A 27,850-nucleotide genomic window follows, 5' to 3' on the forward strand; every position below is an offset into this window, starting at 1 on the left:
TTATCGCTGTGTTGCGTTCTGCTTCTCCTTCTCGTCTCCAGACGACTTCTCGATGACGCTCTTTATCCACTGTGCGTAGTAGGCAGTGCTTGCAAAGACAAACGGCGAGGTCGGAAAATCTCTCAGGCGGAACCAGGAGAAGACGCCCACCACGTACCAGTCATCCGTGGTCAGCAGAAGCGGCGCGCCAAAGTCATCCTGTGCGAAAGATATGACGGAAAAGGTTGAAACGCCCCAGCTCCGCTCCTCCACATAAGCTTTGTGACACATCAAATAAAATGAAGCCCGAAATCAGTTGGAATGCATGTATCGGTAGTAGGCGCCATTCGCTAAGGCGTTGTTTTGGGAGCCGCTTTCGCGCAGGCTCCAGTACAAATGCCCTGCCTGAAGAAGGCGCCTTCACCCTGATCTGCCGTTAGCCTCGCACAGCAAGATAAGGGTGCTGGAGGGCAGCGTGCACATGGTACGAGTAATGCACGAAGTCTGGACAAAGCGTTCTGTGCTCCGATGCATCATGTCCACGTTGGCAGATTTTTAAGTCAAGCAAATTAAACGAATAACCTGAATAAACAACGAAGCTGCAGCGGCACTCCAGCTGCAGCACTACTAGTTCTTTTTTTCTCTCCTGTCTTCTGGCAAAAGCCTGCTCGATGCTGCTAGAGCAAAAAAGCAGCCACGCCAGGCAGTTTCCACCTTCCAGGAACATCCCGAAGCCCATGAGCGCCCACAACAGCGCGGTCTATGGAACAGCTCGTGTGTAGTGCAGTTCTGCGTAGCCTGTAATACCAATCTGATACCTACATGCGGTGAATTCTGTGCTGTAATTGGCGTCGCAGTATGTCGGAAGAGAAATTTCCGTTGTTGGCTCCTGCTCAAGGATAGTAATAATTGTACTGTTTATTTTCGCCACTGTATATAAATGAGTGAAAGCAGGTGGCTGGAGAAAAAAACTGCTCTCTCAGCAGCTTGAGAACGCTACAGCCACTTTCACATCAGCAGCAACGACAATGGCAAGAAACATGTGTCGAAAAAAAGCTTTTTTTTTTACAACAGGAACTTTATCAAACCTGCATGTTGTTTAACACGGTGAGGGAAAGCGACAAAGGTATAAATGAAATACAATATACGGAAGGAATACTGCGAAAGACGAAAACCATTATTAAATGAAAGCCCTATAACTGTCGCGTAAAAAGGGTTGGAGATGTGTCAATGTGGCATTGAAACATCTATGTGCTGGAGGTCTAGTTTATTTGAAATGGATGATAATGAATGTTTAATCCTTTCTACCCTACAGCTAGTACGTGAAAAAGGAACAAACCACAGTGGATGGTAGCGAGAAGTGCAGGTTTTCGTATTGTTTTAAGATTTCTTAAATTTAAAATTGTTTCCGATCTTCTTTGCACTGTTTTCCTGTAAGCGCACAACAGTTTGTAAGCATAAATATTATCAGCTATTATGATCATGCCTTTTCGGAAAAGTCGTGTGTGTGTCCTAACCTGGAAGTATTCTCTATTTTACGGACGGTTTTCATTTGTAGTAATACAAGTCTTTTAAGGTTGCTCAGAGAAGTGTTCGATCACAATTGTGGCGAATTAAACAGAGCGTTGTATAAAAGTTTCTTCATATTAACCGGAAGTATACCGTGACTATGATTTAATATACCTACAACCCTAAGTTTTAATGACACTTTTTAAATATGCTCGTTCCCTGACAGTGTAGTCCAGGTGCTTTTATAGCAGGTGCTTTTTTGTAGTCCAGCGCACTTTTTGCGTTCAAGAACGCGCCATTCACGGTCATTGTCAAGTTGACCTGAGCCTGTTTGCAGTCATGGCGATAGCCGGGGATGATGACGTGCAGTGTGGACCACGCTCAAGCCAAAATTTAAAAGCTTGGTGGTGGGGCAATGTGAAACCTCTATAAAAACTTCGCCACCTGTTCTGGAAAGCCGTATCCTGTTTCAACATATTCCAAACAACCGCACAAAATTTTTCAATAACAGCTGGTCTGCAGGTGGCCGTTGGAGCCCAAATCTTTCTTGCTTTTGGTCATAGAGGATATAAAATGGTATATGTGCACTTATTACATAGTGCAACATCATATGCGGACGCACTGCGTTGAAGGCATGCAAAAGTTTTTTTCTCACTTTTCACATGTAGAAAAGAGTATGTTGTGCATGTTGCGTGCGTGTCGCATGCGGTGAAGTACAGCGATACCACACCGCTGGTAAAAGAGCACATATTTATAGCCGTCGCCTGTAACTCTGCTTTCTTGTGAGTCGAAGCGCATACGCAAGAGCTCTGTCACATCACGGAGGGGCTTCTTGATCAGCGCCGCGATCACATGCATATTTACATGGTTTGGGATGAAATTTTAGACGTCCATATTCAAAGACACAAGCGCGTTACTAAAATAGTACAAACTAGAATGTCTTTGACACTGTCTCAAGGTTTTCAATATAAGCATGCACGCAAACTGCAATGAAGAAGTTAACTGATGAATTTTAGCTGATTTTTCAGGCTACGATGACAAGTTTTCTCTGTGTGTCTGCCTGCGCGTAGAACCCATTTGCGAAAATTGCTTTTGTGTACTGCTCTTAGCATTTGTTTCTAGGTTCGTAAAGCCCAATTCTGGACACCCTGTAATTCTTCTAAATACGCATTCTGCGCTTATTCTCGGTAAGTACCGCTTCATGTCTCTTCGTCAGTACTGAATCACTCATCTGGAAGTGCTTGGGAACCTTCCGAAGAGAATAACGAACCTATACAGCTCGGGACGCTTGAGTTCATTGAAGATGCGGAGAATGTTAGCTTAGGCAGCTATTCCCTGAGCGCTTCTTCCACTCAGATTACTGGCCATGGTCTCTTTTCTAGGAAACGAAGTCGTTCCGGTGAGACATCAGTATACTATCTGGCTATGCGTAGTTCTAAGAAGCACGCAGATCTCACGGAATTTCAAGTTAGCCCCATATGAAGACGTAGATAATCAATATTTTAATTTTTTTGTGATCTAGCCTGAGCATCCTTCGACTTCAAGATGTCGAGTGGAGCAAAGCCTGTTACAGTGAATGTAAGTCGTATGAAATATCTATGGTAGGTTCGTGGCCTATTGAGCAGAACAGCCTTGGTGGAGAAGAGACCTCATAGGTAGGCGACTTGAGCAAATGGATGAGTGAAGTGACGGAAATAGAGCACAACCCATCGAACTCTCAAGTGACAGTCGTTGAGTTGGGCTGAGCGTGCTGTCGACGATAGGAAGGGAGGCTAACACCAAAACATATCCTGCTCTTGGAGTCTCTATAATTGCTTAAATGGCGAAATACTAAAATCGAAACACTTTTAGTCATACTTGGATCAAGTCCGCGCCCTATTCTTTTGTGATGCCTCATCAGCAACGCTGGGTGCGTTTGAAAAAGTTCACCCCCTTAAGACTGGCTCACACTGCATGCTCCCATAGGGCGTAACGACAGCGCACTCAATCCACAAAACGTATACCTTTAGTCGCGCCGAAACTTATATTCCTTTGCGTTTCAACAAGCGCTTAGGTTAAGAAGAAATTGCAGAAGCACCGGCATCGAAGAAGATCTAGTGTAGGCACACCATCAACTAGGGCACAAGCTTTGTGCTTTAGGAGGGGGAGGTATCTCGTTACAGGGCAGACATCGAAAGCCTTCACCACCATCGGTCGCGCTTACTATTCCGGCTTTAGTGTTAAGGAGCTGCTACATAATGATGGAGACCAAACCGTGTGGAGAGCACATAAAGAAGTCACGCTCCCATCTCTACCGGAGACCGGCTCTGAAATCTTTCGTGCCAGTGTTGGTTTGTTGGAGTGATTAGGATGCTCTGCTGGTACGGGCAGTTTGCTAAGCCGGCCACTCATTTAGACAATGGGAAAATTGCTACATTATTCTGCCTCTTGCTCAAACGGGCGCCGGTCGCTCGCAGTAACGAAGCCGTTGCTCATAGTTCGACCAAATGGTGTTGCCGCTCTGGATCGCCGGGCAGCTCTGCCCCGCGTAAAGTCTGCTGCGTTAACCCGAATAGGTCGTGGCTCATTAGCTCGCAAACGTGGCTGCGTCTGCTTCTGAGCCATGTGGTTTCGGATTGATGAATTTTAGTCATAATCGTAGTCAGCATTGTACCCAAAGACCTGTAAAGCCCACTCAGCTGACAAGCGGGACGACTGCAGTTAGATAACCTTTGCTCTGGGATACAAGTAACGGCGCAGTGTCCGAATCACCAGCAACTGCGGCACTGCAAATAACGGGGAGCATGAAGGAGGTATCATGAAGCATCCGGATGAGATGGGAAAAAAAATTCGTAAATGAAGCACTCACGAATTGATTCCATATGCAATGCGAATTTGCAAATCTGCTGGGAGCTAAAGCAACAGAAGCTTGGACAAATGGCCAAGCTCGTATTTAATTAATTTTTGCAGCGGTAGCATTTGGGGGACTGAACAAAACTGTTACAAATTTATCTTTTTTTCTTCACTTATTTGAGCGGTGCACTAAAGGCCATAAGTCATAACTCGGCCTGTACATTTCCGGATTTCTTTATTTGAGGGGGGGGGGGGGGAGATTTTGTGTATTCACTAAAACAGCTTGCGGTGTCTTCAGCTTTGTCGCTTGGAAACCTGTGTACTACAGACTCATTTTTGGGGTAGACGTAGTGTTTAGGCCAGTTTTAAATCGAGTGTTCGAGGTAGATTTTGGTTTGGTTTTTATGGTGTTTTATGAGAGACGCCGTAGTGAAGGGCTCCGGAAGTTTTGACCACCTGGAGTTCTTTAACGTTTACTGACATCGCACAGTACACGGGCCTCTAGAATTTCGCCCCCATGAAAATTGAACCACCGCGGCCGGGATCGAAACCGCGTCTTTCGTGTCAGCAGCCGAGCGCCTTAACCACTTCGCCACCGCGGCGGCAGTGTTCGAGATGGAAAAATCACGTTACACCGGCTTTACATGAAAAATCGGGGTCATAGTAAAGTAAAATGAAACTAACACAGATTTATTTCATGATTCAAAATAATGGACAATCATTATGTTGAACCTCCTGCAGTCTGCTGGCACAAATTGTATGGCTATCTGTATATGAAATTAGTTATTAGCAACGATAACACTGTAATTTTCAATAGTTTTTTTTTCTGATTCTTCAGGAGGCACTAACGACTTCGCGAGCGTGGAGTAAGCGATGGTGTTTTGTTGAACTGCGGTTCTTTTCTCATTGAATCTCATTTGCTCTATGCCACAGCACTTTTTGCGGCGTAGCGTAGTCGGACACACACGAGCAGCCATGTAGCAGGGCTGGGCAGGATGCTTGAAAAAGTATCTGCGATACCAATACCCGAAACCGCAAAAAATTGTATTTCCGATACCGATACGAGATATTGAACAAACACTGATTTTCTATGCAGATACTCTATCTTCTACCGCCAGTTCTTCCATACATCACTGAAATCGCCAGTATTAAACAGCTGGTAATACTATTCAGTAAGATTAAAATTTCTCCGCGCTTTGTGAAATTTTTGTGTATTTGATGTTGCACACTGTATCTAAAAGGTTTAAACAAATACGCCAGCACCGATTTCTTTAATTTCTAATTTCTTTCAGCTCTACTGTCAGCGTAGCAGGTTTCATAAAAACTTCGACATTGGGACGAAGTCGTGGTGACGTTCAGACGATTTCTTCCTGACGCAGCCTAGCGAAAATATTTTTTTATAGCTAATGTTCTTCATGTGAGCCAACCTTTGATCATTGACTTTATGTGCATAAGCTTGAATCTGTTTCTAATGCTTTTTATTTTTTACTGCATTATTTACCAGTTGCCTCTGCAGTTGCCCTGTGCTTGGAAAAGCTAAAGAGCGGTTTACCCAGCATTATGTGTAACAGACCCACTAAGTTGAAAAGTAATTGTTAAAGGTTATAAGGGAAAAAAACAAAGGAAGTGTACCGAACAACGACGGCCGCGCCTGATACCGCCTAGGCCGATCGCTGCCGGAGCGCCGACGACGACGAAGCGTCGCTGTAAGACGAAGTGCCGCCGCGCTGCACGAGATCGCTTGGGTTGGACTGGCCGTCTACTGCGCGGCCCGCCGTTCTGCTCGCCGTCTTGTGTCTGTCGCCCGCTGTAAACACCACGCCTTGACCATTTGTGCAGAAACCCCCTTTCAGAAGTAATTCCTCAAATTTTGTACTAGGCTAAACATATCTTCTTAATCTCTTTATATAGATGTTTTTTTTTTACTTAACTGCAGTAAGTGTTGGTATTTCCTCAAACAACCGGCCCAAAAAAGCCCCGTGATGCACCCGTGCGTTAAGCAATGCACAAAGAAAATACCTTTCGGTAGGAGCACATGAGCACGTTGTCATGTTGTATTATTTTAAGGTACTTTTATCGGTGTATAAGAGTGCATAGACACCCTATTGAAAAATCCGGTATCACGGCAAACCGGATTTTACCGGAACATATCGGTTTCATACCGGTCCGGTATCACTCTCATACTGGCGAGACCCGTCCGGTTTGATGGCTATACCGGTTCATACCGGTCCGGTATCGATCCCAAACCGGACAGACCGCTCCGGTACGGAGCTCATACCGGAAAGTCCATTCCCGGTTCGAAGCTCAAACTGGACAGACCAGTCCGGTACGGAGCTCAAACCGGACAGACTAGTCCGGTACGGAGCTCAAACCGGACATACCAGCCTGTATTCAGAGCGATATGTGCCGCGGTTTTGGTGCTTGGTCTGCAGATTGACTGTTGTACGCCAGCAGATATTTTTTAGGGGAAAGGTGGGGGCAGCGCGCGCATAAGTGCGATAATCAACACATACACGGCTTTGTTGAAAGGGCTAGGAAAAGAAAAGGGCTAAGCGTGAGCTTCGCAGTGGCAAAACATGCAGTTTGTGCATGATTTGGTGATTTGAGGGCAACCGCCATATTGGCTTCCCGTGCAGCACCCTGACAAAGTCAAGGCGGCTGTGTGCGGGCACACGGCTAGTATATATCCGCCAGCAGCCTTCGTAAGTCCTGCGCAGATTACTCTGGATTTCACAGTGCAGAACTTCACGACTGGCTGATAAACATGGCGAGCCTCCGGTGACTGCGCCAGAGGCTCCAAAAGGTTTGTTACTGTCGCGTTCATTGCAGCAGCTGTTCGCTAGCGGCAGTCTGTAGCGACGCATCGATGAAGAAAGAAAATTCTTGGTTTTCGTGCAGGAATTCTTTGCACTTCTTCTTCGTCAAGTGATTGCCCATTGATAACGCAACTTGTCCAAGTGCCATCCTGAGCGGCCCCACCCTTCACTTTATCAGGAAGGCATACTAATCACAAATCGCCCAGAACATTTCTATCGACGAACAAGATATCAACGGAGCCGGCAGCTTGCGGTGTTCCCTTAAGGGCGACGCTTCGTGCTAGCTAGAAGATACAGCGCTCGAGAGAACAAAATAAAAACAAAAACCACCTGTAGAAACCTTACACGAGTAACCCGTCTTTACGCAAATTTTTTAAAGCTTTTTTTTTTCTCTCATCACGGCCTTCTCTGCTTTTCCTGGGTCCGTCACAACAAAAAAACCTGCGCATTCCTGGTCTTTCTATCGGGCTTTGTTCCTTCCCCTTGGGCTCCTCTGTGTCTGTCAACCCACGACCGAACATTTTAAGCCGCCCTCCCGACCACGCTTCCCGCGACTTCCATGAAGTGGCGAGGAGGTTCCGATTCTACTTGTTCACTGTCCCCGGCCGCTTCGCGGTGACTTTTTGCAAAAGTGCCCCCCCCCCCCCTCCCCCCGCCTTTCCTGCGTTTGTTTGGAACAGGTTTTTACTTCTCTCCTGCGGCTGGGTTGAGTGTCAAGCGATGAAGGTAGCTGGGAAAACACGCTGGCACTCGCTCGTTGGCGTTGAATTTGTGTTATACAATTTTTTGCGACTTTCTTCGTGTTGCCTTGATCAATCCATGATCAAAGATGACATCGCCTTTCATGCGTACGTCCAGTGCAAATATGGTGGAACCCTATCATCCTTGTCTCAGTGATGAATGACTTCGCTCCGAAAGACGTGAGTGGTGAACATTTGACCGGTGGAGGCCGGTGGTGAACATTCGACCGGTGGAAGGCGGATTTTATGACGGCGACGTCGTGCTGCTAGGACGTAAGTACGCATTTTAAATCACTCTGTTCTTTAAGTACTGCCTCCGTCTCGGTTATCTGCTCGGCGTCAACAGAAACGTTCTAACTGTTCAGTGTCTTTTTAACTAAAACTTTGTAGACAGAACAGCGTAGAGGGACGAAATAGCGCAAAATTTTCTTTCAGTTACATACCGAAATTGCTTGTCCTTCATGATAGCACGACTAAAATTAGTTTTATAGTTTGTATTATTTCTTTACAGAGGCACATGGTGTATACGTGCGAGAGCAATCATTGATAAGCGTCCTGAGGGGGAGCGGCTCAAGACCTTGAACAAACATCACGCATCGCATCAATGCTGCGGTATGTGCCGTAAATAATGGAGGATGACCACGCAAGCATCGCAATCGTCTGAGCAACCTGTTTACACACCAACAATGTTACGACGCAGATTTGCAATACATTATTGATTCAAATATGGAAGGCGGTAGGTGCATTCACGATACTGAGCATTGCCAATGCTCAGGGCCTGGCGTCTTGAGACGCCTGGCTTGTCTGTGGCTTGTCTGGGCCCACGGGGGCCCGCAATTCAGAGCCCCGTTTGTGCTACTGGGGTATGGATTTGTTATTGCATACAGGTCCACCTCGGGAATGGAATTTTTATTCCTTCGGCAACGTGCGCAGCAGTTATGGTGGCACCCAAAGATTCGCGTTTCTGTAAAGACGCAGCCTTTGGACGACTCCACAACTCCTGGAAAGGGGCGTTACAGGGCAAGCTTGCCATCGGAACCTGAAGTCAGAAGCCTCCACAGTGGGCAGAAAGCCAATGACCCCTGAAAAGCTACAAGCCATTGGCCGTAAGTTGCATGTCACAGTGCTCAATGCATTATGTTGTGTGTCAGTGCGCAATTAAATGATAAGCTGGGGGCATTATGTACTACCAATCATATTTTCTTTTCTGCAGGTGCTTTTGACTACTTCATTGGCCAGCACCCTGTAGAGACCCCAGCGCCGGTAGATCGTCGCAAAGAGTTAAATTATTACCTTAGTGAGCTGGTTCAAGACATGCGGAAAAAATAAACATCTTTTGGAGTTTTTGATGCATTATAATACTCACCAAGCTACCAATACTTTGGTAAAAGGTGGGAGCAAATAACACAATGGCACATCGACTGCAATGCGAGTTGCTGATAATCGCAGATTACCAGTTTCTGAGGCTCTGTATATTTCAGCATTTGGCATGTACACTTATGGCCCCAGTTTTTGGGCAGATTTAGTCCAAGTGGGATATATTTGAAGCATTTTATTCTGCCTTTGTCCTGTGATACAGGGCCCTCCTGTATAATACGGGCCTAGCCTGTTTAATACAGGACTGTCCTGTATTCCGGTATGAATTTTAAACCGGAACCGCATACCGGGTTATTGTACAGGATTTGCGATACCGGAGTATCCTGTACAAAACAGGAGAGTCCTGTATTATACAGGACTGTCCTGTTTTATACAGGATATTCCAGTAATCCGGTATCGCAAATCCTGTACAATAACCCGGTATGCGGTTCCGGTTTAAAATTCATACCGGATTTTTCAGTAGGGCACGTCGACTTGAAGATCCTCGGTGTATATTTGAGAAACTGAAGTTTGACTTCCAGCTCTTGAGTGCTACGGCTTGCTCTAGCTTTGCTCCTCGAAACGGAAAGAATGAGTCAGCTGATGCATTTCACTCTGCTGGCGCTGTTAACACCCTTGACCTGCGTGTGGAATAGTAGGTAGCCTTTAAAGGGCCTACAGTGTAAAAACCAAATCTTCTGTAAGCTCCTGAGCATGGAGTTGAGCCTTTCATTCATGTTGCGCAATCCCCGCAACTCTAAACTTGTTTCTACTATAACGGCCAGCCTGCCTCCTCGTTCCTTCCGTTACCTAATGTGCAGAAGCGCAACAAATATATCATCGATCCGCCTAACAAAGAACGTTGAAAGAAACACGACTGTCTGGGCGAACGGCAGTGACATCTTCTATTTCTAGTCCTCCATTTTTTTAATATTACCTGTCTGAGCTAGCACCGCTAGCCAAAGTCTGACTCACAAGTGCCTCAGAATCTCTGCCACTCTTCTCTTTTGGAACATCGAGTGCGGTTAAAATACATCATACACTAAAAACTTTTTTCGACACCAATAGTCGAATACTTTCGTTTTTGCCAAGCGCTATCTAATACCGATGCTCAAAATGTATCGAAAGTTACTATCGAATGTGTTTTCGATACTACCTACGCCTTGCAAGTGGTTGGTGCCGCGAAGAAGCTCCCCCCTCCCCTTTTCCCCAACTTCATCCGCACCCCTTATGAGCTAACGTTAGCTTTCATGGCGCACGAGCAGATACGGCTACAATGCGTGATTACAAGTTTAAGATGCCTGTTTTTAACGTAAAGGGGTTAATGTTCTCAACATTTACCTACCACTTCGTTTAAAACATTCCTTTAACTTAAGACCCTAAACACACATGACAAATCAACCAGTCCATTTTCTCCTAAAGCAACCTTGAGAGAATAGGGATTTGTCCATTTTAAAATTGGATGCAACGTGTTGTTCTCATTAAATCAAGTTTTGTGCATGGTAATAGGGTGTGCGCTAAGCAAGGCTGCGTTCTCTGCCAGCAGTTACGTGCGGCGTCTCACCAGGTGCGGTTGGCCGTCCTTGGCGGTTGCGCAGATCTGTCCCTTCAGATCGGCGCTAGGATACGCTTCTTTACAGCGCTGCGCAGTCCGCAAACGGAGGGTGACCCGCTGAAGGTGGTCGCTGTGGTTCAGCCGAGCCTCCTCTGCATGCACAGAGAGAAAGGGAAATACATGTGCTGCAGTGCTTTGACCCAGATATGCATTATGCGCAACGCTTGAGTTTAACGAAGAAAACACCGCTGGAGGTCTCAGTCCTCTGATAGGTCTTAGTCCTCTGATACGACAATTTCAGAGCGACACTTCAGACGAGAAAGAACACTTTTCTTTAATTGCGAAAGCACTAATCCTGAACTTAAGAGCCTAGCCAAATCGTCTAGAATATGTTCGAGAAGGTAATCTAGCGTGGGCACTCCGTCTCGAGGCACTGCCCGGTCATCGTCATCTTCTGCGTAGTACAAACCGTGCATTCGCCCTGATTCGAATGTACTAAACATTTTCTGTAGGCTTTTGACTTCTTTTATTCTTTCTGTATGAGGAGATATAAATAAAGTTCTAACATATCCCAACCAGTCTAGCAATTCGTTTCACTGAATTCTGTTTGCAGTTTTTCGGGCTCTATCCGAATAGCTGGATAGTGTGTCGCGTTTACTTAAATATTCCGTACAAATAATATTTAACCTGCTGAGAGTGAAACATTCTGACGTAGCCTATCACTAAAACCATCAGTTATGCGAGGGAACAGAGGAGAAACACTTCCCACTAAGGCGAATTCACCACTTTGCTGCTGCATTCATAAGGAAGACTGCGAAAAGACGCGGAAAAAGAAGAGCCTGTCTTCAAGATTACAAGCGAATCCTCCGCCGTGGGTATGTGCCAATAAGCCTGAGGATGTCATCATCATCATCATTATGGCGGCTACAGACATGCCCAGGTCTGTTCTTCTGAGTCCTAAACTATTGTGGAAGTGCTGCGAGCCTAGCCTGAAGGCAGGTTTGAGGAAACCTGGCTGTTTTTTCTGTTTTATAATTCACGGCCAGGTCCTGGGACATGACTGCCATAAAAACACCAATGTGATTTGTTTTTCCAATAGAAATCAGAAACCTACACGCATCGCGAAGAGGGATCTGCTGATATATTGATTGATAACGTGCACTCTAACGACATACGAAAAAATTGCATTAAAAAAAACTTTCCATTGAATAAATGTGCTTGTCCAGAACTTCTGGGCATAAATCGGGGAGAAAATCCTGGGACCAGCTTATAGACAAGAGATTCAAGAGACTAAAATGATAGGGAGACCATGGCGCAATCTGAATGGTTTGTGACTGTGGTCGTCAAGGATTACGGTCTTGGTATGTTTTGCAGCAGATGTTATCAACCACGCAAATACCATTGACTGACACAGATGAAGGCGGTTAGCTGAAAGATATGGCCACGCGTGAACGCTTGCACGGCAGCTCACTGAGCTAACCATCTTAAACATACGTCTTCAAAGTTTGCTGATAACATTGCCGGAGGGCAAAGAGCACTGCCAGTGATAAATATCAAACTCTCGAAGTTTTTCGCCGAGCCTAATGCACGCTATTTGCAAAGGCGTAACTAAATTTCTCGTGGTATCGTTATCCGTCCGTCCAAGAAACCTCCAGTTGGAGGCAGAACACATCCTAGCGCCTACTTATATGAAAGTCGTCGTTTGCAGAGGCCTCTTACATGGGAAAACGCCGTCGCCGCCTTGCGCGCCTTAATCGAAAGCCTCCATGTCCGCCTGCCTCCGCAACGGGTGCTGCTCTTTGCTGCTTTAGTATTTATTTAGTATTCCTTTAGTAATTCTGTTCAAGTTCACTAACAAGGACACTTACGCAGCGGGCAGCATGACGTGCAGCCAACACATAGGACCTGCTCTAGGCAGCATGCAATTTATAAAATGATTCGTTCAGGCTGACTTTTTCTTTCACACCGATGTCTGCAGAAAGCGCACTGTCTTTCCACCTCAAGACACAATGTTTGTGACACATTAGTTGTGGTAAACACCGTTATTCTAAGCGCAAGAATAGCATGTGGGAACCGAAAGCGATTTACGAAGCGACAGGGTGTGCTTGGGCCGTAAGGACAATGTCAGCTGAGTAATGGGCGCGAATGAAAAGGCGTCATTTGGAGACAATAACCTAAGTGTACCTGGCAACGTTCGGCGTTGTGGAAATGACGAAGCCAGTGAGCGGTACCCCAACCTGTATAAAATATCTATGAGAAGGGGCGACATGCTTGAGAGTATTAAAGAATCAAGGACTATCTTTTGTATCTTCTGTGCTTCACTGAAGTCATTGGCGCTTTTCTGGGCGCTGCTGGTATATTTCAATTCGATACACTTAGTTCACTTTCGCTCTTGATTCGTGGAAACAAAGTAGTTCTCAGCGAATTTCGAACGTACCGCCAAGAATAGCGAGTTTCAAGGACCCCCTCGCTTATAAGTTTCGCCAATATGCCCACATATGGCGTTTTGGTTTGGTTTGGTTTGGTTTGGTTTATGGGTTTAACGTCCTAAAGCGACTAAGGCTATGAGAGACGCCGTAGCGGAGGGCTCTGGAAATTTCGACCACCTGGGGCTCTTTAACCTGCAGGCGACCGACTTCTAGCAGCCTGAACTCCAGTATACTAAAGTCAGATGATTAAAGTTTGAGTTCCAGAACGTACCGAAGAATACATGCAATGCACCGGATGGGCTCAAGATCAGTGGGTATTATGAACTATAATTCAATCCTTAATCGTGCAAATACATAAAGTTTCTCCTGTAATGAGAACATAATCGAGGTGCACCGGACCCATATAAGTCTGCAATGACTAAAAACACACAAAAAAAACGAAAGTCAAAATTGTTTCCACGTGGCTACTCTACCCAGCGGAAACGGGGTACAACGGATTGGGTGGTAGCAGCCAGATTAGTTGCCCCATCCTGCTCACTAAAAGTAAAAGCTGACGTGTCCGTTTCAGGCTCTACGTAAAGGAAACAATATTGCATTATAGAAGCCTAGTCAGAAACTCCATGTTCAGGGTGCTTGCACCAGTTTTAGTGCGAAAGCACTAATCTGGAGGGTCAGAGCCTAGCAAAACTATCTCTTGGCGATAGTATGTCTGAAAAGCGCGAGCGCTCCGTTCCGGGGTACTACGGGCTCATCGTCGTCTGCTAGGTAGCACAAATCCGTGCTACTTAGTAAACATTCTCTCTCATTTCTTCCAAATGCCAATTTCGTGTGCCGACTGAGCATATACTTCGGCTCAGTAAGATAATTTCAATTTCTTGCCTCAAATCAACCAATGTCTCACTTCCTTAATAGTGCCACAGGTTGCGGCGCACGAGTCCAAGCGACCGCTCCGCTTGAAGACGACAGCGGGGAGCGAAATCTCAGAGAATCGCCACCTTCTGGACTTGTTTTGTCGTGGTTCCTGCATCTCTGGGTGAGTTCTGCAGGGTGGGCCCGTGAGCCCGTAACATTCTTGACAGCAGCGGTGGGATGGCGCCGAGGACAGCGGCCCACCGCCGGCTGTTGTGGCACACGGTGCGGCGGACACCGCCGATTATCTCCGCCATTCCGACGGCCTGCCGATTCTCCGACTGCAGAGGCTGTTCTCCAGCGCTTCTCCCGGCGACTAAACCTGGTAGAGGCTTGGCTTGATGCGCTCCAGCGTGGGGAACATCGTCCACTGCCGGCCTACTCGAACCGCGGTGGTCTGGGGGCTTGAATGAACCCCGTGGACTCCACACCCGCACTCGTTAGGCCGAGTCCGACCATAGGGTGCATGGCGGAGCTGCGTGCCATCCGGTTTGGCCGCTGGGTTGCCTGAGTTACCAATCTTCGATGGCACTGCCCCTTGGTAGGCCTACCAGTTCCAGCTGGACACCATCGCAGTGGCGAATGGGTGAAGTGAGAGCACGAAGGCCGTCGTGCTCATGGCCAAGCTGCATGGCCAAGCAGTGGAGCTGTTCCCAAACGTGCCCCGCGTGGATGTTGGCCGGTACGACGCCATAGCGGGCCTCCTCGCCGGCCATTACAGGTCGCTCTGATACCAGCGCCTGCGTGGTCGCCGGCAGGAGCCCGGGGAAAGTTACCCGGACCTTGCCGCAGCAGTCCAGCAGTTTGCGTAGGAGTCACTGCCGGGTGCGCCACAGACCACCGTGGCCCTGGTCGGCACGTAAGCCTGTGCGGACGCCATCCGAGATCCTGAGGCTCAGCGCCAGGTCCTCCTCGGGCGACCTAAGTTGGCCTGCGACGCTGTGAGCCTCGCCGTCGAAGCGGACATGACCCAGCGGGCCACACGAGGGGCCCCATCGTCTGCAGAGCGCACCGTTGGGGCGCAGATCCCTCCGACTCCTCTTTGGGCACTGCATAACTTCAAGGGCAAACAGCCTGAAAGCGCACGTGTGTGGAAGTCATCAGACCCTGGCAGCATGTTCCTAGGTGTCCTTTGTTTTCTCTGCGAACAAAGAGGCCATCACCTTTGAGAGCGCCCTAACACCTCTGCCTCAGCACTAGTACAAGAGCGCCTCGGGGTCGGTTCCCAAGGCGTGCCAGCACCAGTTCCTGCGCTTGTTCCCTCGTCACATCGGTCCCTCTCGTCGCTTTCATGTCGCCGTGCTGCGCATTACGACTTTGTAGAGGTTGCTCTACTCGGCCAGCACCTGAATTCGCTAGTTGACACGGAGGCTGCTGTCGACGCATTAGACAAGTAGCTCGTGGTCAGCGCGCCCCACTGCTTTCCCCCGAATCCTGAAATCCAGCTTTTAGTTGTCAACATCGCCTCGGTCAGTTAACACACTGACGTGTCACCGTGAATGCATGTGCTTTCGGCACGACTTTGTTAATCGAGTTAGCGGACGCCAACAGCCCAGCTTGGCCGGTGGTCCTCGGGTGCGGCTGGTGCCAGCAAGCGGAGGTCGTTTATTCGGCCTCGAGCTACACGATGAAGATTTTGGATTTGAAAACAGTTTTCAGATGATGAGGTGCGCTGATATTGGCGTGCACGTATATATGCTACAGTCTTAAGGTTCTCATGCTGCGTACAACCCGGAGTCGCCGAGGCGTCCCGTCGTTGAGCGTGAGCGAAAAATCAACGAAACATCACTGGAGAATCAACCTAAGAGGCACGTGGGCCACCTAGGTCACGTAGCCTTGTGGCACATCGCAACATGCCTGCCAGATTGTGAGCAAACTGCTCACCGTGGCAGGTGGCAGTAGAATTAGTTATTTCTCGAGAGGTTGCCTGGCAAGACCAACCTAAGTCGCACAAGCCCTACTGGAGCCAGGGCCTGCCATGACAGGTCAGTGGTGCATCGCTTAACCGCTGCACCACTGCGCCAAGAGTGCTATGAGGGAAACCAGGAATCCCTTATTGCTAAGTAGAGAATGACTAATTCTGCACGTATGGGCACTAGTTAAAATGGTTCTGTGAGGAAAAAAAATGGCGCAGTAATTGTCTCACATCTCGGTGGCCACCGAACCATGCCTCAGGTAAGTGAGGAAGGTGGGAGTGAAAGAAGAAACTCATAAAGCTAGAGAGTCATACCCTTAAGGTGGACCTTAAGTGTCTTCGATTATTTCTATGCCAGTTGAAGGATCGAAGCGGAAATCTTAGGGCAGTTAGGTTCACGCATGTGGTGTATTTGAAAAGGCTGCGAAATGAATAAGTGCAGTTGCTCAATTGGTTTCAATGCGTCGCGGTTCGATGTTGCGCTGTCTGTCTGCAGTAAGCTGCATGAGCATTATCCGTTCGTCAGGGACTATCAGAAGAGAGAAAATTTTAATGGATGAAAAAGCCTGGCCTTCTGCTCTTAAGATGTCGCAATACTTCTCTGCCAGCATAGTAGGTTCTTCTTTTTGAATACGTCTCCCTATTAAGCAGTTTTACTACGCACGTGTGCTGTTCATACTATTCGCCGTATTCCGTTGACGACAGGCGACGAACCGCTTATGGGTGACCACTGCGGGAAACATGACGTTGAGAGAAAATTCGATGGCCGTCAAAACCTAGATGAGGCCATGCAGGAACACTTTCTGCGTAAATATTCTGGTACCTGAGTAATGCTAGGCATGGAGCCGGAACTGCGCTCACTTAAAACCAACTGGTTATTTTGATCGACAGCCTCCTTTAGTGTATTTTTTCCCTACAGTTTCAGGAACATGTTAGTTTATAGTTTATGGGGTTTAACGTCCCAAACAGACTAAGGCTACGAGGGACGCCGTAGTGAAGGGCACCGGAAATTTCGACCACCTGGGGTTCTTTAACGTGCACTGACACCGCAAAGCACACTGGTATCTAGGATTTTGCCTCCTTCGAAATTCGAGCGCCGCGGCCGGTTCGAACCCGTGTTTTTCGCGTCGGAACGTGTTAATGAATGGGAGCATTGCAACAGGGAGAAGACGGAGTCCAAACCTGTGCAGAGCACTCACGCTCTTCGTCAGTGTTGCCCCATCCTGCCGTCTCGACCACACGTCCTGTGATGTTTCCGAGGTCCTGCGGCAGGGACACCGCGTCCAGCCTGGCAGGGAACTCCTGCTCGATCTCGAGCACCGCCACGTCGTTCACCAGGCGCCTGCCTCGGCCGAATGAGCGGCAGCCGGGGTGCCGCACGGCGCGGATCACTTTCGTCGGCTTTTGCTCGTTCCATATTGCCGACCCGTAGTACACGGTGTACACTGGACGCAACTTCCTGCGTCTCGGAAGAAGGCCAAGAAAAAAAAAGAATACGGCAATGAAATGGAGGCACTGTGGCCTTCAACACGTGACCACTTTCGTCACGACAAATCAAAGCTAAAATGATCATGGAAGACAGTTGGGCTAGTTGGTGTGAATTCGTTAGTGACTGCGACATTGCAACTAGCGTGGAAAGCACAAGGACAGCGACAAAAGGAACCGACGGGACAGCACGCTAGACTTCAACTGACGTTTTAATGCACAAATAACAGATTTTTACACTTCTATTCAGCGCATGCTCAGGAGACTGTACCCCCGCCCCCTTCTCTTTATCACGAAGCAGGTTGTCATAACAAAGAGTAAACATTTAAACCAAATTGACGCCCAAGTTTTTTGACCAATACATTATCTCTTTTTTCGTGAGGGCTACTGAGGGTGTGCTCACGCACTTGTCCCCTGCCTTATCAATGCAAAAAGCTTCAAATATCTCCCTATCACCCTGCCTATGAAGCCGCCTCAGCACTCTCGTGTCGCTAAAGAGTGGAATGCATTTTTCTTCATTACCGCCTGTTGTTTTTACTATGCATTTGCGGCAATGTGCGGCCAAATGGCCCCCCGCCATCAGAGCTGCGACTGTAGTCCGGTGTTTTCGTAGCCTTTCGTTCAGGCACTGGCCTGTTTGGCCAATATAACATTTACCACAGCTCAGTGGGATAAGATACACTGCACCGATGGTGCAGTTCACAAACCGCGTGGCGTGTTTTGTTGCGCAGGTTCTTGCCTGGTAAGCATTGTTGACCATTCGGCACATCCTAGACAGCTTTTGTGGGGCTGTCAAAACGACAGGGATGCCGCACTTTCCCGCGGCCTTTTTGAGGCGATGGGACATGTTGTGCATGTAGGGCACAGGCACCGGACGTCCCCCCAGGCTGTCATTGCAGCAGCCTGCTGTCTTGCGTCCCTGTCGGAGCTCTTTAATAAGGCTCTCAGCGACAGACGCGAGTATGCTGTCAGGGAAGCCAGCTAGCGTGACAACTAGCGTGCTGTCCCGTCGGTTCCTTTTGTCGCTGTCCTTGTGCTTTCCACGCTAGTTGCAATGTCGCAGTCACTAACGTAATCAAAGCTAAAGGAGTACATGCCTTCATAAAATATCGCCAGACAAGGTCACGGCTTTTCTACGATGAGCCTTATTACTTTGAACACATCAATTGGCCGCATAACGTGTAGTTCTTTAAAATAAACACAGATGCGTTCATCGCTCGCACAAGATGTGAGCTAAAGAGAAATTCCGCTTGTTTTACTTTAGGCCACTCCTTCAAAGAAACTTCTCATATTCGTTGTAACCAAAAGCGTTTTGCACGTTGCAGAGAGCTGCACGGCGTGACCGCGCAAACGAGGAAGCTCTAACCTGCTGCTTAGATGGAAAGCTCTGGAGTGCTGGTCTTACACTGTGTCACACTGGTATCCGATATGATGACCGTGCGAAACGTTCCCTCGCAAATCTTTGGCAGCTACGAATACTATTCAAAGGGCTGCAGGCTCGATTGGCTTTCGTTGCAAAAACTGTCAGACACCTACGAACCAGTTCGACGCCTTTGGCAACCACATCCTACTATGGCTCATTGCAGCTGCTCCTTCGTAGCGTTTTCCTACGAGGACCGCAGATACCCAGGTCTCAAACTGTCACTGGAGAAATAGCTGCCTTTTCTATCCACTAAAATCCTTTATCTCCCATTGTTGGGAATGCCAGTCAAAGATCTTTTTAAACCGCAGGCCAAGTTCAACCCGAAACAAAACACGAAACCAGCAGCAGAAAGCAACGCTGAGTAAAAGGGGAATTCACATCCAACTTGAGCCAATAAAAAAGTGCTAGGAGGGCATAAAAGGAGGCAGTCTGAGCACTGAGTGGGAGCTTTATGCCACCTCATTGCAAATGCTGTGAAATTGGTGGCGGTTAAGCGCACAGCTGTTACCGAAACTGGGCGCAATCTGTCGCAGACCAACCATGTTAAAACGAACGTATTGACGCGAAACTAAAGCTCAAAAACTTGCGTGCGCCTACATTGAAGCCGTATACACGGGTAGTGATGCTTTTCCCCCCTAAAGTCACAGTGTGTAGCGACTACAACACGGGAATCCAAGCGGGTTACTGTGAAAACGAAGTATCCCAGTAGCGCCATGAATATTCTCTTGCCAACTGAGCGCAGCGGCTTTGTTATCAAGGGCGCGCACACGGAGGATGTTGTCGTTGATGTCTCTTCTAGGCTGTTTCTAGTAATAACAGTAATCTTAATCTTGATAACAATAATCGTAATAATAATAATCCTAACAATCTTATTGCCGGCCACGCTTCCCCTGCCCTTCACGGACACGTACCACAAGGTCCTTCCGCAGTCGTCGCGTGCAATCATTGGTACGTCCTCTCTGCCCTTCGAAGTTCATCCAGGCACATTTTCGGAAGGGCTGTCCCAGGCTAACGTAGTAGTGCTGGCAAAGCTTCTATCGTAACATGTGAAGACCAATCCAAGTTCGCCTCTCTCGCCCACTTTCCCTTACGCATCTTAGTCCTGTACTGCTGGCACTTGCAGCACGCTCGCGACAACGTGATATGCGCACACAAAGTGCAGACAACCCCGACGCGGTCAGCACAAACCTGCCCTCTACCAACTAACCGACAGCGCTGTAAGATCTTCGTTCCGAGCTGCATTCCAAGTCGCCCCGGAGAGCGGTTGATAGAGCGGTTTTCTGGCGCCTCGGAGCACTTGGCCACCACTGGAAGTTGTTACCAGCGTTTATAACCAGAATTTCTGTACATTAACGACATTCCTTCTAGAATGAGCCGCCGCTGTGGTGGTAGGCTTCTGTTACATAGGGCTGATTGGTCCCTGTTTACGTGGTCAGTGACACTACTGTGCCTGCTTTTTAATCCTGTAATGCCTAGGCGTTGAAAACATCATATAAAAGTTATGAACTTGGAAGATTTCATCACTAGTGACCCCTTCATTGCTAGAATGTAAAAAAACATAGATTCATTAAAAAAACGATCACGAACGAAAAGTTTATTTCGGCTAATTTTTATAATTTAAAATGTCTAACAATGAAAAAAAATGCGGCAAATAAACAGGCGAAAGTAAAATCGAAAGTAAAATTGAAAGCAATCCATGACGTGTTAATAAAACACTACGGCCGCAAACATTTTACACTTCTCTGCCCGTTAGGAATAACGTTAAGCAGGCCTCTTTAATATCTGGCAGCTGGCACCTCGCCTTTCCTTATTTATATTGGCTGGAAAAGGCCATGTCTGCAATTGTGATTACTTTTTATGCAGTTCTGCGGAACGCAAATAAAAATCCTTCACATTTATGCACTCTGAATCATATGCCACACGCGGAGTATTAGGAGTTTGAAGAGACTAACGGGAAGGAACCGGGACGGCCACTGGTTTCCAAGAAATCGGTGAAAGATATTGCGTGGAGAGAATTTAGCGTTCACAGAACTACCGGCATATACGCACGCTGGAAGGTTTTGTAGGTTTCTGGATTGATAAACAGTAGAAGGTGGTCGATTGTGGTTTATATTGAGTGTCTTGTTTACCTTTAGCTCTAACGATTCTATATTAACTCGCCATTCTTTTCCTCGTCTGATCCACCTGGAGCTTGTGTGCTTTTGCGCGTTCTTCATTTTTTTTTACTTTGGTTCACATGCTTACCGTCTTTCAATGCCTTCTATCTACCAGCACTTATCAGCAAACACTAAGAAGCACTGAAAAGGAATAGATCAACTGATAGCCATGGATGCCAATGTCATCCATTTGAGTCCTTATGCAATTCAGCGCTGTGTAAAGGATGGAAAAGATCATTTCCTGCAATCTTGTTAGCTATTCATGCATTTCTCTTAGCAAAAATGTAAATTAAATATTCACAGTTGTTCCTAATGCCACAAGAAGCGCAATTGCAAGTTTTGATACTGTAATAATTGCTCTTTTCTACGGTTGAAACGTTTCATTATGAATGTTTTTAAAGTGTTACTACTTCCAGTACGCAAAATTCAGCGACCAGTTTATATGCGCGCCATATCCTAGACGCGTACAATATGAAACCGCTGGTTTTTTCTTTCCTGATAACATATCCATATATGTTTTTTTCCTGCAGTTTTGAAGTTTAGAAACTGAATCAAGAGATACGGAAGGATGCGATACTGGCAGGATGCAATTAAAAACTTTAGCCAATGCTTCTTTTTAAGCCAAGCAGCAATGAACGAATTGGAATGTAGCATTAAAGCATAACTAGCAAAAAACTAAAAAGAAGCGAAAATAGTTAGTTATATTGATTTTAATGGCGCAAAGCAACTGAGGAAGCGAAAATAATAAAGCTAAAAACTACCCCTGCAGTTTAAAGTAACGCCCATGTCACGGCAGTGTAGTAGGTTTTCAGTCACGGAGAGTAGTGTATCAAGGCTGAGCGGAATCTCCAAAAGGAAGGTCCAAAACTTCAGTCGTCGAACGTGTTCCTCAGGTCTTCAAGGCTGCGAAGGCAGACTAACGAAAAAGCTTACCACGCAAATCTTTGATTTCGTACCGATTTCTTGTCTACAGCACAATGAACATTTCGTGAGCACCACATCCGTAAGGCTGTTTTCTCTAGCCGCAGTTTTTCAATAGAGCACCACATTATAGAAGAAGCCGTTTTACTTACTGCTGTTTACAGCATGTCTTCAGCAGACATCATAAAAAAACATACAGCGGTTATGCATCAATTTCTGTACCCGAATCTTGGCTGAATATTCTTGGAAAAACCTTCATGGAGCAAATGTTATGGCCTGGACATTTTCTGCAAGCGTAAGATTTTTGAGGCTCAAGCAGAAATGAGCTAGATATGTGGCCGAAACTTTCACTCGCTTGAAAACGGAAGTTTAGATACCTTTGCAAAACTTCGTACATGCCTCCCAACTTAAGGCACACATGGTTTCATATCGCTTTAGAGGTTAGAGGATGTTCAGAGCGTGTTTAGATATAGTTTGGGATGAACTGATAACATAAATGCAAAGAAAGAACTGCGCAAACGAGATACGGACGGCGCAGAGGCAACGGCACATACAAACGAGGACTAACACCTTTATTGCGGGAAGGAACACGAGGTGTTTATAAAGCGATCTCAGCATCTTATGGAAAACACCAGCGCCTGAACACGTGCACAAGTAAGAAAACCAACAACTGCAACACTACCGGGTTGTAAACGATATTCCTAACCTGCACTGGCCCACTAAGAAAACATAGAAAGCAATAAACATCGCACAGCGAAAGCACACAGTCGAGTGCCACTCGAATTGGATTCTGGAAAGTAGAACCAACAGAGAGGAACGAAAGTCTAATCGGTCTTCATGCACAAGTGCGAAAACCCATAAAGACTAGGGCTGCCCCCAAAACAACAAAATAAATCAAAAGTATCCGCGCCATTCTACGTCACTAAAAAGCAAAGCAGTGAAAAAGGCACGAGGTCTGAACAGCACATACTACTGTAAAAACTCAGAAAAACTACCTCATGAAACTACAAAAACAGTGACCATAGGCACCAAACAAACTAAAACTAAACAGAAAATATACAATAGCTGTGGTACTCCAAAACTAAAAAAAAAGCATGAAAAACCAGAACTGTTGCACAAGCCCACATTGCCTAACGACCCTTTCCTAAAAGTGAGACGAAGCTTACCAAAGCAACACCAAAACGAATGGAAGAACGCCTCTAAGGGAGACCTCCGACACTACAGAACCTACATGTGGCCTTGGAAAAAAAGAAAATTGTTTGGATGACAAGGAAATGGACTGTTTGCTAACTACAGAATTGCAATGACGAGGCGCTCCCATTTGTCTTTACACCTTGCCAAAAACTGTGTCTTCTCAAATCATTGTAGGCAATCCTGTCTATTCATGATTTTGCTGTCCGTGCAATGCTCAGCCATGAACCCCCCTGCATTTTTAGATATTTTCAACCTGTGCTCTCTTGCGCTTTCATTAAAACATCTGCCGGGTTGGCCTATGTAAACATTGCCGCAACTAAGAGGTGTAGGATACGCCACTCCAGGTACACAACCCGTAAAGTTCCTTTCATAATTGACTGCGCATGGGGCTTTAGCATTCTTCATCATCAGGTACACCTTCGAAAGTTCGCATGAAGCGGAGAAAACCACACTGACGCCGCACTTCGCGTTTCTCTTGACGCTGTGGGATAGCTTGCGATGTGAGCAATCACGTGGTTCTTCTTACGTTAGTCGTATTTAACTTTGCTGCGAGTTTTTATTTTTTTCAGCAGGTTTTCGCACACACTCGACATGACATACGGAGGGCACCCAGCTGTTCGCAACAGCTGAAGCCGGAATTGACAGCTTGTTGGTTTCTGAGTATTCTTTGCGTGGACCAGTCTAGTTTACGAATATCGTTTACAACGCGGAAGTTTTGGAGTTGTGTGTTTTCCTTCCTCGGCACGTTCTCACGCGCTGGCGTTCTTTATAAGATGCTGAGATCGCTGCATATACGCGACGTGTTCCTTCCTGTAATAAAATTATTAGTTTGAGTTTGTGCGCGTCGTTGCTTCTGCGCCGTCGGTATCTCGTTTACGCAGTTCTTTCTTTGCATCTATATTGGACCAGCTGGCACGGCAAGTTATAGTGATGACATAATCTGCTCCCATAGAGTAAAGAGCACCCATAGAGTAAAGACGCGCAAGGTGTACTTCAAATGAGCGTGTGCCGAAAAACTAGAAGTTGGATGTGGCGGTGTCGATTATGCTAAGGACACAAAAAAATTGTGAACTGAAATACAAAATAGCCGATCGCCTGAAGCAGGAACATGAAAAGTATGAGCTTCTAGCGATATTGAGGATGTTTCTGAATTTTTGTTCGCAACAGAGACGTACAGAGGCCAAATGCAGCGGCCGGCTGTCAGCACGTGTTTCCGAGACACCACGGAGCCGACACAGGTGCGGCCAGGCTCCTTTGGGTGCATGGGCTTCTTTCGATCCCTTCGCAACTGCGAAGAAAGTTTCAGCTGGGGAAGACTGTCAGAGGCCCTGTCTGTAAGAAACATGGACAACGTGAAGGCCATGTCTGCCTGGTGCTCATACAGGCGATCAAAGGACATTTTCCGGGCTAAAAAGTAATAATTAATGGGATATTTCTCAATAGGCGCATAATAGTGCTAAACTCACTTATAAGGAATATCGACACCAGATATTTTCACTAGAGCGAAAACACGTCGTGCTATGAGCCGTCAGTGGTTCTAAGAAGTACTGAAGCATTTAGCCAAGAAAACATGCCCCAGCTTTTAACTCTACCATTCACTTCTTGCACTTGAGATTCATTCCGACAGCAAAAACATCTCAAGAAGCAAAGACTAGGACCAGGCATAAAATAACAGCGTACTCTACAATGATCAAACTGGGGCAGGTTTAAGGGCAGTCTTCTTGTCGTAGTTAATTTTTCTTTTATTCAGCTAGTTTGATAATTAAGAAGGTAAATTATTTCATTGCGAAATTATTTGTTTTATTTAGCATATTGATAGAAAGCGAGTTGACGAAATCTCGTCCAATGGAGGAACTATCGGTTGACAAGACTTTATGGGATTCGGATAGCTCTCTTTCGATTAGCCCTCACATGAAAAAAACATGAAAAAAAGTGTCCCTCACTACCAATTTCAGTTGGCTTACTTCATTCCCTTAATTTGTTTTTATTCTGGCGTTTAGAATCGAATCCGCGTTTTTTTTTTCTTTTTTGTTACCTGTACACTGCTATAGCTTGATTTTCGGACGACTATTGGACGGCTACTTACGTGCGTGTCCGGGCAAACGTCGTCGTAGTTTTCATTGTACGATGTATCGTTTGAAAATGTTATGGATATCCGAACCTGAAATCCCATCAAAGTGCATTGTTATTTGTGAAGCACTTTGGAGACCTGTTTGCGCCAAGAGTGTAACAGTGTGGAGATTTGTGTCAAGAGAAGAAAACAAAAAAAAAACACAAGGCAAAAACAAATAAAAGAAGTGAAAAGAAAATAACTAGTAAACAAACCTGATGCATACCCACACATAATTGGCAAAAAAAGAGAGCGGAAATGCTCGAAGTTAGGCGGCGCTTTAGGCAACTTCCTTGAGTGTGAAATCTGGTTCAGTTAAGGTATATTCAGTTCTACTTACATCTATCTGAGAGACGTCATGTAAGAAAAATAATGCAGTATTTTCCACATCTTGTCCGCGACGTTTTGACGTCACGGTTGTGTTTCACTGAAGTAACAAGGAGAATTTTTTCTGTAAAAATGGCGTCATTTTCCTGTGGCAGAACCCCTTAATCTGACACATATGCGACGTTATTATTAGCCACATTCGTTCCAAACTCGCTCGTGCAATTGGCGTCATGTCGCGTTATTGTTTTTTTGGCTAAAGGCATTAAATTGCAACTTTATAATTCATTGTTATTTTCCACGCAGAATAATTCATTCCTCGTTTGGGGCGCTCCTACGGAAACTAACGTCAACGTTCTGTTTGGATTACAGAAAAAAACCGAGACGTATCATTTCCTAATGCTAAATTTCACGTACAAACAAAACCAACTTTTGATAAATTATAACTTCTACCTGTCACCGCCTTGTACAGTTCTATACTTCAAGCTACCGCAGCGGCATCTCGAGAAACGACATTTATTTAAAAGACGCCGCCTCTTTAACATGACGATTAAATGTATACAACAGGTGTAGCACTGACCACTCAGGAGCATCTCTCACCCGAACAAATTACGGACGACAAATGCTAAAATACTCTTTAACAACCATTCTTAACTCGGAATGTAACAATGTGAGAAATGGGGCTAGTTGGTATTCCATTCCTGTAGGAGAAACGCTACAAATGCTTCAAATGTGGAATTTACTTCCTTAGTTTGAAAGCCGATGTAAAGTTTGTCCATTTTTCAAGTAATCCAGTTTATTACCCATTTTTTCTCATGAATTTTCTTAATGTTCTGTGTTCTTTCCTAAATATGTGATCATCATTGCTGTTTGTGCCAAGTGCTTGTCAGTAAAGTGTAGGTCTCGTCAAGCCTCCAGAAGGCTTTTTGTCTTTTCGGATATGTACCAAGTGAAGTTGAAATAAATTTGGTTCCGAGTCTGAAGTTTTATGAGTCAGATGTCACGCGGATTGCCACCAGATTCTTAGTGGCCGCGCTTGTCGCCTTTACTCCGACATGCATGGCTTAACATGAGCACATTTTATGCATGCCCTTTCGCAAGGCACTAGAACGCCAGTTGCGGCAGGAGACAAAAACTAGTATCTTCGGCGACTACGGATGTTCATGATGTCCAGATGAATTTCCCTTCGCGGAAAACTTTTTGAGTCGCTCATGATGAGCGCCTTCGAACATCTTAAATGCGAGTTACGGCATTTAGTGTCATCAGTATCATCCTTTAAGTTTTATTTTTGCCTCCTTCCAACCAAGAGCTCCTCGACATCTGATACCTACCTCACTAAACAGACTGGCCCTTAAGGCCTTCAATAACAAATAATATTTGTGCCTCGCACTGCGTAGCCTAGTCAGTTCAAGACGCTATGACGCACATGCGTTAACGTGGTCTCCAAGTGGGTAGCGAGCACGATAAAAACAAGTCGCGACCCGACCGGCCACAGCTAACGCAACCTCTCCTTAAAATTCCGGGCACGCATTCTCTCTCATAAGGTGGGATGCATAGGAGTAGAGTAACTTTTCTACAATTGCCCGCAGTCGGCGTATGGGCAGCAGAGTTAATCTGCCTAAGAAGAAAAATCCTAAATTGTAGGCGTCTGATATACAGGGTGTTCCAGCTAAAATTAACCGAGATTTAAAAAAAGACGCTGCGTTCTGTACGAGCGAAACTAACGGATTGTTATTGAAATTCGGGTGGCCTAGTCTGCAATAGGTTTTCGCACTTCATTGTTAATTAGACAATATGAATTAGCTACGTTCGGAAACGTAGCTAATATTAGAAAAAATATTGACTTCAAGCAAAGTGTAAATTGAAAAATTGTAGACCATGATGAAAAACAGTTACCCAAATTTTTGCACCAAAGTGTTATTCATATAACTCTATTTTTCGGTGTGAAAAGACTCCCGCGAAATACAATACACTTGTCGAATCTACGTTCAGAAAAGGCCTTCGTGCAGCATCTTTCTTTTCCGTTTAAAAACTTCATAAATCCTCTTTAGGAGTACAGACCACTAAAACAGAGTTGAAATTCGGTGATTGTTGCCCTAGAAGCCTGGCGTCAGCATGCTGTTGAAGTTTGATGTACGTATGAAGGACTCACAATAAACGGGTACATGGTGCTCGAAACAGCGTCTCCTAAAACCAT

General features: G+C 46.1%; 1 protein-coding gene and 1 long non-coding RNA gene across 4 annotated transcripts; one reads left to right on the top strand and one right to left on the bottom strand.

Moving 5' to 3' along the window:
• Positions 1 to 27,850, bottom strand: LOC149344796 (complement inhibitor S-I1-like). The gene is made up of 6 exons (XM_089547308.1): positions 27,806 to 27,850; positions 25,306 to 25,380; positions 24,395 to 24,507; positions 17,240 to 17,499; positions 10,797 to 10,939; positions 1 to 198 (listed from the first exon to the last, which is right to left on the bottom strand). The coding sequence occupies exons 1-6, from the start codon at positions 27,848 to 27,850 to the stop codon at positions 1 to 3; spliced, it is 834 nt and encodes a 277-aa protein (XP_089403434.1).
• Positions 8,109 to 9,222, top strand: LOC149344797 (uncharacterized). 3 transcript variants are annotated; one of them, XR_016282795.1, is made up of 3 exons: positions 8,109 to 8,149; positions 8,388 to 8,612; positions 8,764 to 9,222. It is a non-coding gene; the product is annotated as an uncharacterized LOC149344797 (long non-coding RNA). The 3 variants fall into 3 exon arrangements; XR_016282794.1 differs by lacking the exon at positions 8,109 to 8,149 and having other exon boundaries at positions 8,290 to 8,612; positions 8,764 to 8,982; positions 9,090 to 9,222; XR_016282793.1 differs by lacking the exon at positions 8,109 to 8,149 and having other exon boundaries at positions 8,290 to 8,612.

This window comes from Amblyomma mixtum, chromosome 5 (genome assembly GCF_055824585.1).
Source record: "Amblyomma mixtum isolate Tamu chromosome 5, ASM5582458v1, whole genome shotgun sequence".
In the NCBI taxonomy this organism is placed as follows: Eukaryota; Metazoa; Arthropoda; class Arachnida; order Ixodida; family Ixodidae; genus Amblyomma; species Amblyomma mixtum.

Bases quoted from the DNA above. Each gene is read 5' to 3' on its own strand.
- LOC149344796 (XM_089547308.1), bottom strand. From the start codon at position 27,850: ATGGTTTTAGGAGACGCTGTTTCGAGCACCATGTACCCGTTTATT. The intron at 17,500-24,394 runs GTACGTCTCTGT...TCCGAGACGCAG, and splicing joins GGCCGCTGCATTTGGCCTCT to GAAGTTGCGTCCAGTGTACA. The intron at 199-10,796 runs GTGAGACGCCGC...TCTTTCGCACAG, and splicing joins AGGACGGCCAACCGCACCTG to GATGACTTTGGCGCGCCGCT.